A 12,368-nucleotide genomic window follows, 5' to 3' on the forward strand; every position below is an offset into this window, starting at 1 on the left:
CTGTAGTACTGATTTTAAATTACTAACGCTAATGACTTTGTTATCTTGCTCCCCTCCACCGCCAAGAACTCTAGCTCACAATTAATCAAGAAAGTGGCAGTGACACCTGTTAAAAAATTGGCACAAATAGGAACTACTGTGGTAACCACTGTTCCGAAGCCTTCCTCAGTACAAGTAAGTTTTACTGGCCATTCGTGCACTGGTTATTCTCTTAACTTAAAAAAAAAATCATTTAGTTATTTCCTGTTAGATATATAAGTTACTATGTGACATTGAAGATAGCAATTCAGTGATATATGATGGCACTTATCAAACTGGGAACTGTTGGAGGTTTGGGAAACAAGATAAACATGGTGTATATTCTTGGAATACCAGTTTTACTTAAGTGTATTAAATTAATACAAATCTGCCTAATAGCCATGTGTTGCAGTATCTGGAAGCAGGTGCTGAGATGAAATTTGGGATATATAGGGATAAATACCCATGGAAGGAAAGGAGAGTAGGTAAGAGTTTGAACTAGATGCAGGCCCAATAAAGCCTTAGCCAACCTAGTGGAGAACTTTGGAGCATATATGGCCTGTCAGCATTGTCCCACTATGGGCTAACATGTTTGGCTGGGTTTAATTCCTACTCTCTGTTCAGTCATTGCATGTGGACTTTCCTGGGAAAGTTACCTTTGGGCAAGGTGATCCTCTGCAGCTGAGGGAAGCCTGAGGGAACTGATAAATGGAGGCTGTCTAATATCATTCCTAGCAGCTAGTTAGGACAGTACATATCACTCCTTGTCGTGGTTCATCACAGGCTACTCCTTGCATCACTTGGATCTGTTTCTTCATACATGTTGGAGATCAGCTGTTCTGGGATTCTCATGGTTTTCTTCTTTGGGGAAACAAAGAGGAGGTTAATACGATGAACTACAGTCCCCACTGCTGCAGCTGGTTTCTGGTGGCACCTGATACTAATTATTACCCTCTTCCACTCTCCCTTCCTAGATTCTGTTCACCCTCAACTACCAGCTATACTGGTCTTCATTAACTTAAGTGATAACGTGACCAGACCCTCATCCCTGAGGGATCTGTGGTCTTAATAACCATCTTCATTTGAGGTCAGGGTTGCTACATTTGTCTATTTATCATTACAATTGGGCAAGGAAATATAAGGAGGCATTTAAGTGAATCTTCTGAATCACATGGATTCACCACATACTTCTTTTTGCCTCCATTGTGTAATAGCGACCCTACCTCCTCCAGATGATGGGAATCAATTACTCTTCTGAAGATAATTACTCTTCTCTTTCCTGCTGGATCATGGTTATAAGGAACCAGAGTGCAGCCATAGTGTCTATTTTATTTTATTTTATTTTATTTTATTTTATTTATTTTTGAGGACAGAGTCTTGCTGTATTGCCCAGGCTGGAGCACAGTGGTGCGATCTTGGCTCACTGCAACCTCTACCCCCTGGGTTCCAGTGATTCTCCTGCCTCAGCCTCCCAAGTAGCTGGGATTATAGGCATGTGCCACCACGCCCAGCCGATTTTTTGTATTTTTAGTAGGGACGGGGTTTCACCATGTTGGTCAGGCTGGTCTTGAACTCCTGACCAAGTAATCCATCTACCTCAGCCTCCCAACGTCCTGGGATTACAGGCATGAGCCACCACACCCAACTCTTAGTGTCTGTTTTTAGTGTCTGTAGGAACTCTTGCTTTGTCCTCTGGTGGAAGTGTTTGCTTCCTGTGGGCAGAAATGGGAAACAAAATGTCCTCTGGTGAGTCTTTGTTGTGAGTGATGATAAGTGGGGCCATTCATGCTGCTTCTCCTTGATTCCTTGATCTATGGGTTTGTCTTATTGGGGACATAGTACCATATGGAAATTTTTGATTCAATTAGTATGCTGAGTCTTGGAGGATGGAATCCCATATTCATAGAGTATTGCCTCTATGTTTGTACTTCACCTGTACCTCTTGCAGGTTGTTCTAAAATTTTACTAGACTCCTGGTTTCTGAGTCAAGATACGTGATAAAACCAGTGGATCCAATAGTCCTGGGACTATGCATCTTCTTGGAGCATGCTATGTGGAATCCCATGCTAGCGGATCAGACCCTCTTTTGGTGTTACAAACTTTAACCATACTGCTCACATTGTTTTCTTCTAACAAATGATGAGCAGTGAATCTGATTTTAAACATAGTATTTTTCTACTAATACCATTTGTTGGCACTTAACATGCTTGACACTTTTTTAGGTGCCTTACATTCATCATCTCGTTTCATCCTTTTGACTATACTATAAGGAAGTGTTATCTCCATTTTATATGAAGATTAAGAAGCTTGCCTGATTTCTGCTAGTATGTGGCAGAGTGAGGATTTGAGCCTTTATCTGACTCTGGAAACTGTTCTTAATGACCTATGTACTGATTATCTCAAAACCTACTGTATTTTTTTTCCTTAGGATAAATTCTAAGGAGATTATTGAGCCAAATAATATAAATTTAGGCCTATTGATAGCTACTATTATATTGTTTTATGAAGAAGTTAACCACTTTAGACTATCAGTACTTCGAGTATATCAGTTTTTCATTGGATATAGTTCTTAAAGATTCAGTACATAAATAACACCACAGGTTAAAAAAATATATTGCAGAGAGAAAACATACTTAGCAACATGATCTTAGGTACTTAAGATTGCCATTTGTACATTATGGCTCTTCAGGACACAGAGAGCAAATTACGTTGTGCTGGGATAACTGAAGGAACTCCACTACACTACTTCTTCAGGGCCCTTTTGGGAGCCAGTTTAGTGGTAAAGTGTGTTTCTTGGATATTACTTCTTAGAGTGTATCAGGGATTCTCCACATCCATGGACTTTAATCTGTCCCCTGCCAGCTACAGCCACAATTCTATTTCTGTGCTCTCTAAATATTCGTTGAAGTCTTAATAGTTCTAGAACGTGAACGCTTGTGTTCATTTACTTAGTAATCATAGTCAGTGAACACTAATTATATTTGTAGTTTTTAAAAAAATTACTTTATTTAAAAAATAGAGATGAGGTCTTACTCTGTTGCCCAGGCTGTTCTTGAACTACTGGGGCTCAGGCAAATCCTCCTGCCTCTGCCTTGCAAAATGCTGGGATTATAAGGATCAGCCATTGCACCCAGCCTATATTAGTAGTTTTTATAAAAGAGACAACCTGGAGTCTGAATTCAGATGAGGGGGAAAATCTTTACTAAGCTTTAGCTAAAACTTAGAATTTCTTTCAGCTATGAATGTAGGCTTCAAACTATGGAACTATGGAGTATTACATTGTGTTAGTACATACCTGTGACTTTGTCACAATAGAAATAATTGAAATTTGTGTGTTTCCTCATGTCCGTAGGTATCTTAAAATGCTCATGCTAATCTGTCATTGATGTTTTTGTGTGAACCATTTATTTTTCCTAATTTAGGTTGATGCATATTTTAAGTTGGGCTACTCATTAGTGGTAACCTAGAGCAGTGGAAATTAGTAAAGAATGAAGTTAATGATACCTGTCCACTTTAAGGGATAAGCGTCTCAGTTTTAGGCATGGAAATAAGGAGCTAGAACTTAAAAATGAAAGAAGATACAACTCCTTGTACTTGATTGATTGTCAGACTGTAAAGGCAAATGTGTGTGTTAAGAAATTTTGGAAGTGTTTTCCTATTAGGCTTAGTCTAATAAATATAACACAAGGACTAGTTAGAAATCTTGTGTTCACTTTTATGTTGTATTTGATGAAGATGTAGTTTGGCTCATTGTTAGGTTGGAATCTAATGTGCAAATGAATAGTATTTCTAATTAAATATGAACATACCTAAAGTGATTGCTCTTTCAGACAGGTACAGAAAATGACCCTCCTTAAAATGCTATTTCATCTTCTCAATTTCCATACAACTCATTTTATCGGCTCTGTGTAGAATTGATTTTCACACGTTTATTTCACATATACTTCAGTCCGTTTTCCTCCTGTCCTCAAAACATGCCTAGTCAGTCAGTGCAGCTTTGCAAAGCATTGAAGTTACTATTGGCTGGTCTATTGAGTCAAAGGCAGAGTTGTGATTGAGTTTAAGACACTTTGGGCTGGGCACGGTGGGTCACACCTGTAATCCCAGCTCTTTGGGAGGCCTAGATGGGTGGATCACCTGAGATCAGGAGTTCGAGACCAGCTTGGCCATCATGGTGAAACCCTGTCTCTACTAAGAGTTCAAAAATGAGCCGGGTGTAGTGGTGGGCGCCTGTAATCCCAGCTATTGAGGAGGCTGAGACAGGAGAATCGTTTGAACCAGGGAGTTGGAGATTACAGTGAGCCGAGATCGCACCACTGCACTTCAGCCTGGGTGACAGAGCAACACTGCGTCTCAAACAAAACAAAACAAAACAAAACAAAAACACTTTGAAGGATGAGGGGAAATGGAATTTATTAGGCAAAAAGAAAAAAAAAAAACTCAGCAAAGCCAGAGGGGTTCCCGTTAACAGGCCCCCATCTCACAAATTGAATCTCGGGGTCACCACACAGGAACAGGAGAGGCCAGGCTCCTCCCCCTTGCAAAGGGCATGATCTTCCCGAGGCTCCACCCCTCCTCCCAGTGGGCAGGCGTGTGGGCGATTCTTCTGGGACCTTCACCGTGTCTACCGGGTTGCGTCTATCAAGATCATCAGGCATTAGATTCTCACGAGGAGAGTGCAGCTTAAATCCCCTGCATGCGCAGTTCACGAGAGGGTTCCCGCTGCTATGAGATTGCAATGGCGCCGCCGATCTGACAGGAGGCAAAGCTCAGGCAATAATGCTCACTTGCCTCTGTGTGTCCGGGTTCTTAACAGGCCACAGACCCATACCCGCCCGCGGCACGGGGGTTGGGGACCACTGTGGTGAGATACAAGTAGTAGCTATACTAGAAAGTGTTATGAAGGACAGATTTTTTTTTTACCGGAGACAGGATAAAAAGAATTCCATAAATGTTCCCTCTTCTTATAAATGATAGGACGTTTTTCCTAAACTCACATTTCAGTTGGACTTTAGCTTGCTTCCTGAGGGAGGGGGACAGTACGCCCCCATGAAACCTCTCCCATCAGTCCTCAGAGGTGATCATAACCACCAGCTAAAATTCCAGATTACACTTTCTTAATTATGGAGAGAGTTAATGACTGATTATAAGACAGACTAAAGAAAGAGGCTTATTTACTGTACAGAAAACTAAAAATGTATTAGAAAATCTCCGCAAGAATTCAGAAGCAGCTGCATGGTCGTTGTCTCTGGAGAGCAGGACTAAGGATATGAAAAGGAGGGCGACTTCCTTTTGAATGTTGCCTTTGAGGCGCTATCTATATTTAACAAAATTGTATTAAGGTGTAATTTTTAATTTTTTCTCTTTTGTTAAAAACTTTATTGTTAGTTCTAGTCCTCATCATTAATCAGTAATTTAAAAATCTTATTAAAGTTTTTGCCAGATGAGCTTTTAGTTTACTTTTCTTCTATTATCCTTATTCAGTATTGAAATATGTTACAGCCTTTGTCATAAAATGAACTGAACAGCTTTCCTTATTCTGTTTTTCTGGAACATGTTGTCTAAGACAGGAGTTAGGCAAAAGTGTGGAAAAATCACATGGAAAGTATCTGAGTCTGGAGACTTGAGGGAGGGAGGTCTTTTTGGTTATCATTTCAATATCTTTTATTTGTCTATTCTAGTTTCTGTGTTTTGTGCTAATTTTGTCACTTCATGTTTTTCCAAAAACCCTTTTGGTTTTGTTTCAAATGTATTAGTATATGGTATTTAATATTTTTATTATGCATTAATATGAAATATACATGCAAACAAAAGACTACATGTAATATGTACACATACGTAATATGTTTGCTTTTGAAAAAAATAATAGTAAAATGAAGGCCCATATATCCCAAACCCACCTTAGGGCTACCATGTGTCCCCACCCCTCTCCTGTCAATTCTCAGCATTTTAAATGTTCTCCCCGTTTGTAAAGGAAATTTTTTCCTGGAGACAGGGTCTTGTTATGTTGCCCAGACTGGTCTCAAACTCCTGTCCTCAGGCACTCCTCCTGGCTCAGCCTTCCAAAGTGCTGGTGTTGTAAGTGTGAGCCACTGCACTTGTCCTCCTTCCCATTTGTTACCCTCAGAACATTCTTGTCTAATATATGTTCCAGTCTCTCTAATGTGGGAGATTTTGTTGTACATTCAAATTCACTTATCTTGACTATTATAGAAGGAAGTTTTCTTGAAGGTGATAGCAACTTGACCTTTTAGAGTTGCATGCTTGTAGAACATAGACATTTAAATTAAATGATGGTGCATTTTTCAGTTTTCTGTGTGAATTGTATGTAAATACTATTCCTTATTCCTGATCCCAAACTTTTATTATGTTCTTAACTTTTAGTGTTTGTCTTTAAAATAAGATTGTTGCTTTATCTCAATGTGATTTTCTAAATTACTACCTGACTTGTGATTTCTTGTATGAGGTTTTTGTCCTGTAGGTGGTGCTAGAGTCACACCTCATTTTGATAGAAGGTAGAGGAAACAACTGAAATTCTTTTCAGTGTGAACATACCACATTTTGTAATATTCTTCATGCTTACTTTAATAGTCTACATAAAAGCAGTTTATCTGAATGTTAGATAATAAGTAGATTGCTCTGCTCTGTTCTTAAGAGAAAGCAGAGTATTCTATGTTCTCATAAAGACTTTCAAATACTTCTTGGAGTGTTAATAGTATTTTTTGAGGACTTATTTGCTTTAGCACTGTTTTTCACAAAAAATCCTAGGACAGCAGGTACCGTTCCTATCCCTGTTTTTGCAGAGAGTAATCAGGATTACCAGGATTAAGTAACTTGCCTACAGTCAACACTTGGTAGGTGGTAATGAAATAGTAGATAGATGTGGTGAGAATGAAACCCAGATCTGCTAGACTCAAGAATTCCTAGAACTGTGTTATATTACCTTAGACTAGTAGAGCATAACATAAAACCACAGATGTCAAAATTAACTTGTCTGATGAGTGTGAAATGAGGCACCCACTAATGTGTCATAGTAATACATGCCTAAATATTTAATACCTTTAATTTCAGTCTGTGACTGTGCCAACCAGTGTCGTCACAGTTACTCCTGGAAAGCCGTTGAATACTGTAACTACCCTGAAGCCTTCAAGTTTGGGAGCATCATCCACTCCTTCAAATGAGCCCAATCTTAAAGCAGAGAACTCAGCAGCTGTTCAGGTTAATCTTTCTCCGGTAAGCTCTTACTTGCACCTTATATAAATCTTGTTCCTTGCAAGATTTTTTGAGTTGTTTGCTCACTAACACTTGTGTTTGCTTATATTTACATTTTCATATTTAGACAATGCTAGAAAATGTGAAGAAATGCAAGAACTTCCTTGCAATGTTAATAAAACTAGCATGTAGTGGATCACAGTCCCCAGAAATGGGACAAAATGTGAAGAAGCTGGTGGAACAACTTTTGGTAAGTAGTGCTATAAAATCCTGCAGGTTCTGGTAGAATCCATATAACATGTTTTAATTGGGAAATGCATATTTTTAAATGATATTTATTTAAATTAATTAATTAATTTTTTTGAGACAGAGTCTTGCTCTGTTGCCCAAGCTGGAGTGCAGTGGCGTGATCTCGACTCACTGCAACCTCTGCCTCCTGGGTTCAAACGATTCTTGTGCCTCAGCTTCTCGAGTAGGTGGGATTACAGGTGTGCACCACCACACTCTGCTAATTTTTGTATTTTTAGTAGAGACGGAGTTTTGCCATGTTGACCAGGCTGGTCTCAAACTCCCTGGCTTCAAGTGATGCACTCGCCCTGACTTCCCAAAGTGCTGGGATAACAGGCATGAGCCACCAAGCCCGGCCTGAGATTTATTTTAAATGTAGTTCTTGATAAATTTTGTTTTTTGCCTCTTGAAAGCTTTGTAAAGATTATTAATCTTGGCTAGATAAACCTATTGTATATTTCTTTTTAAAATTTACCTTTTTAAAAATTGTTTATGTTTAAGATATGCAACATGATGTTTTGATATATATATTATTTCTGTTCATCAGTCTTGCCTCGCTTACCATACAGAGGGCCTCGGAGAGAAGGTTCATTATTTAGTCAATAGGAAATTGTTAGAATTATGAAATCTTGCCTGGGTGCAGTGGCTCATGTCTGTAATCCCAGCACTTTGTGAGGCCGAGGCAGGTGGATCGCCTGAGGTCAGGTGTTTGAGACCAGACTGGCCAACATGGTAAAACCTTGTCTCTACTAAAAATACAAAAATTAGCCAGGTGTGGTGGCACATGGCTGTAATCCCAGCTACTTGGGAGGCTGAGGCAGGAGAATCGCTTGAACCTGGGAGGCGGAGGTTGCAGTAAGCTGAGATTGCACCACTGCACCCTAGCCTGGGCAGCAGAGCAAGACTCTGTCTCCAAAAAAAAAAAAAAAAAAAAAGAATTATGAAATCTCAGAAAGCCAGGCTATCAATAGATAACGAAATTCAGTTCTCATATGTCCGACAGACGTGAAGCTTTGGGACCACAAAAGTTAGTTAATGCTCTTAGGCCTCACTTTCCTTATCTATAAGATTCTCATCTTACAGATGAGAATGTTAAACATGATGATCATTGATATTTTTATGAATGCCAAGGTGCTATGTCTTTTAGCCACCAAATTATATGCCTTTGGTTTCTTACGTCCTCTTTCAGGTAAAATATATAGGTACACTAAAAAGAGTGAAGGTGGAAGTTAGCAAATATTTCATATTATATGCTTAAGGCATGCTGAGGACGTAACAGACAAATGGATTTGGATTTTTTGAACTACTATAATATACAGATTTCTCTCACCACGTAATTAGAATTATATTTTTCACATAAAAATTGTCCTTTTTTCCCCAGTAGAAAATGTGTATATTTCAATTATTATACAGCAAAAACAAGCATAGTTTATAAATATTAAAATACCTTCTTTACTACTGTTTTTAATGCTGCCTGTAAGATGTTAGAAATAAAGCACACTTGAAATGGTTAGTTTTTCATTTGGGAAGATGTTTTTATTTCGGATGTCTAAAATACGTCATACTAACAAATTTTTAATTCAACTTTTGGGTGTCTTTTTAAAAGTAAACATTGAGCTTTTGATCTTCCCTTTTCAAGGTTTGCTAGTTTTGAAAGGGGATATGATGACTTGTTTCTCTGAAATGGAATACTCTAGATGAAGAGACATGATGGAAAGGAACACATATCCCATAAAATATTAAAGACTTTTTAACCACAAAACATGGGTGAATTTTATGGACAGATAGGAGCAGTTAGGAGCAATATTGCCTCTGGTTTTAAGATCTGTTTACTTTAGAATGACTAAACAGCAGTTCTAAAATAATTTGGTTTCAGGATACCTTTATATTCTGAAAACTTGAGGACTCCCCAAGGCATTTTGTTTTTGTGGAGTTAACATTAAAACTGAAAAATGTTTAACATTTTTGTATTAAAAAAATTTTTTTTGAGGTAGGGTCTTACTCTGTCACCCAGGCTGGAGTGCAGTGGCATGAACAAGGCTCCCTGCTGTCCTGACCCTCCTGGGATCAAGCAGTCCTACCACCTCAACCTCCCAGGTAACTGGGACCACTGACATGTGCCACCACTTCTGGCTCATTTTTTAAATTTTTTTGTAGAGAGAGGGTCTTGCTATGTTGCCCAGGCTGATCTCAAACTCCTGAGCTCAAGTAATCGTCCCATCTCGGCCTGGCAAAGTGCTAGAATTACAGACGTGAGCCACCGTGCCCAGCTTGTTTATTAAAAAATAACAGTAAACACATTAAGCGTTAACATAACTAGCATTTAAGTGAAAACCGAGTTTCCAAAACAACAACAAAATTGAATGAGAAGAGTGGCATTGCTATACCAATTTTGCAAATCTCCTTAGTGGCTGACCTAATGGAAAACAGCTGGATTCTCATATGTTCTTCTGCATTTAGTCTGTTTTGTGATGTGTTATTTTTTTGGAAGTATTTGGAGAATATCTGGTCTTGTGAAGAGAGGTGGTTGGAATAGTGATTATCTTATTAAAATAGCTTTTCTCCAGATCATGGTGGATAGTCTTTAGAGTCTACTGGTTTATTTTGCACCCTGAATGGATCTTTTACCCACGTATGATTTTTGTAATGACATTCATTGTTCATTGGGAAAAATACTGGTTCACTGAGTTATGCAGATCTTTCAAATGTTTCCAGTTTTATTATTTAAGATATCAAAATAACATGCGCATTAAATTCACCAACCTTATTAGAAAATTCTTATACCAGGAAGCTATCAAGCTCAGAATAGTTGTTATACATTTTTCAAAATTGTAATTTTGGCTTGAGAGCTTTAATTTTTATCATTAGCAATAAATACTCTCAATTATTTTCCTCACTATTAGAGGTTTAGTTTGTTCTTGAGAAAATATCTAACAAATACCCAAGTCTGAATAACCACAATTGCTTTGCCATTCTTTTCAGTAAAAATGGGAAAAAGTGGCTAGTTTAGCTAGTGACTCAATTACAGTACTTTTCCTAGATTCTCTTACTTTGATCTGCAACAGAAATGCTTTATGTTTGGTTTCTATTTTGTTATACACAATTAAAGAGGTTTCTACTGCAGAGTTGAGATTTAGTAAAGTTAATTTTTACTGCTTCATCCAAGGATGTTTCAAAGCGAAATTGGCTCTATTTTTTTTATTTTTACTTTTTAGAGCAAGAGTCTTGCTCTGTTGCTCAGGCTGGAGTGCAGTGGTATGATACTAGCTCACTGCAGCCTCAAACTTAGGGCTCAAGGGCTCCTTCCACTTCACCCTCCAAAAGCTAGGACTAGAGGTGTGTGCCATCATGCCCAGCTAATTTTAAAATATTTTTTTTGTAGTGATAGGGTCTCACTGTGTTGCCCAGGGTAGTCTCCCAACTCCTGGCCTCAAGTGATCCTGCACCCTTGGCCCTCCAAAGTACTGGGATTACAGGTGTGAGCCACTGTGCTTGGCCTTCTTCTTCTTCTTTTTTTTTTTTCCCTCCAAGCACATAGCACTGTAGAATGTGATGACGGCTGTTTCACTTTGCCATTGCCTTTCTTGCCAGTAGTTTAACCCATTATTGCCTTTGCACCATCTGTGCAAATATTAGCTTAGTGAAAAAGGCTTTCTCTCCAAGATATTAGTATTAATGGAAAATAATATAGACCACACATACTCCTGAAATGCTTAATAGTGTAAGCAATGTGTAAGTTCCTCAGTTCTTTGGAACTGCTGTTATGGATTTACAGTGTCATTCTGAAAATAGTCTTGCAGATCCATAGCCAATATCATACTGAATGAGCAAAAGCTTGAACCATTTCCGTTGAGAATTGGAACAAGACAAGGTCTCACCATTCCTATTTAACATGATACTGGAAGTTCTAGCCAGAGCAGTCAGGCAAGAGAAAGAAATAAAAGGCCTCCAGATAGGAAAAAAAGGAGTAAAACTCTGTCTTCACTGATGATATGATTCTATGCCTAGAAAATCCTAAAGACTCTGCCAAAAGGATTCTAGAACTGATAAACGACTTTAGTAAAGTTTCAGGGTATAAAATCAGTGTTCAAAAATCAGTAGCATTTCTATACACCAAAAACGTTCTAGCTAAGAGCCAAATCAAGAGCACAGTCCCATTTACAATAGCCACACACACAAAAATGAAGTACCTGGGAATACAGCTAACCAAGGACGTGAAAGATCTCTACAAGGAGAAATACAAAACACTGCTGAAAATTCATGCTTATGGATTGAAAGAATTGATATCATTAAAATAGCCATACTACCCAAAGCAATTTACAGATTCAGTGTTATTCCTGTCAAACTATAAATGTCATTTTTCACAGAATTAGAGAAAACTGTTTTAAAATTCATGTAGGACCAAAAAAGAGCCTGAATAGCCAAAATAATTCTAAGCAAAAAGAACAAAGCCAAGTGGCATCACATTACCTGACTTCAAACTATGCTATAAGGCTACAGTGACCCAAACAGCATGGCACTGATACAAAAATAGACACATAGAACAATTGAACAGAATAGAGAACCCAGAAATAAAGCTGCACACCTACAACTATCTAATCTTTGACAGTGTCGACAAAAATAAGTAATGGGGCCTGGCCACAGTGGCTCATACCTATTATAATCCCAGCACTTTGGGAGGCTGAGGCAGGCGGATCACTTGTGGTCAGGAGGTTGAGACCAGTATGGCCAACATGGCGAAACCCCATCTCTACTAAAAAAATATAAAAATAAGCTGGATGTGGTGGCATATGCCTATAGTCCCAGCTACTCAGGAGGCCGAGGCAGGGGAATTGCCTGAACCCAGGAGG

The 12,368-nt window shown here is 38.6% G+C and overlaps 1 protein-coding gene across 2 annotated transcripts in view; it reads left to right on the plus strand.

The window, feature by feature from the left end:
- Nucleotides 1-12,368, plus strand: part of TAF4B (TATA-box binding protein associated factor 4b) — a 151,078-nt gene that overhangs the window by 24,676 nt on the left and 114,034 nt on the right. For both annotated transcript variants that reach the window (XM_031658749.1, XM_003914256.4), the window contains exons 3-5: nt 67-174; nt 7,090-7,251; nt 7,358-7,480. In XM_031658749.1, the coding sequence (XP_031514609.1) occupies nt 67-174; nt 7,090-7,251; nt 7,358-7,480 (393 nt within the window). The remainder of the gene's footprint in view (nt 1-66; nt 175-7,089; nt 7,252-7,357; nt 7,481-12,368) is intronic.

This window comes from Papio anubis, chromosome 19 (assembly GCF_008728515.1).
Source record: "Papio anubis isolate 15944 chromosome 19, Panubis1.0, whole genome shotgun sequence".
In the NCBI taxonomy this organism is placed as follows: Eukaryota; Metazoa; Chordata; class Mammalia; order Primates; family Cercopithecidae; genus Papio; species Papio anubis.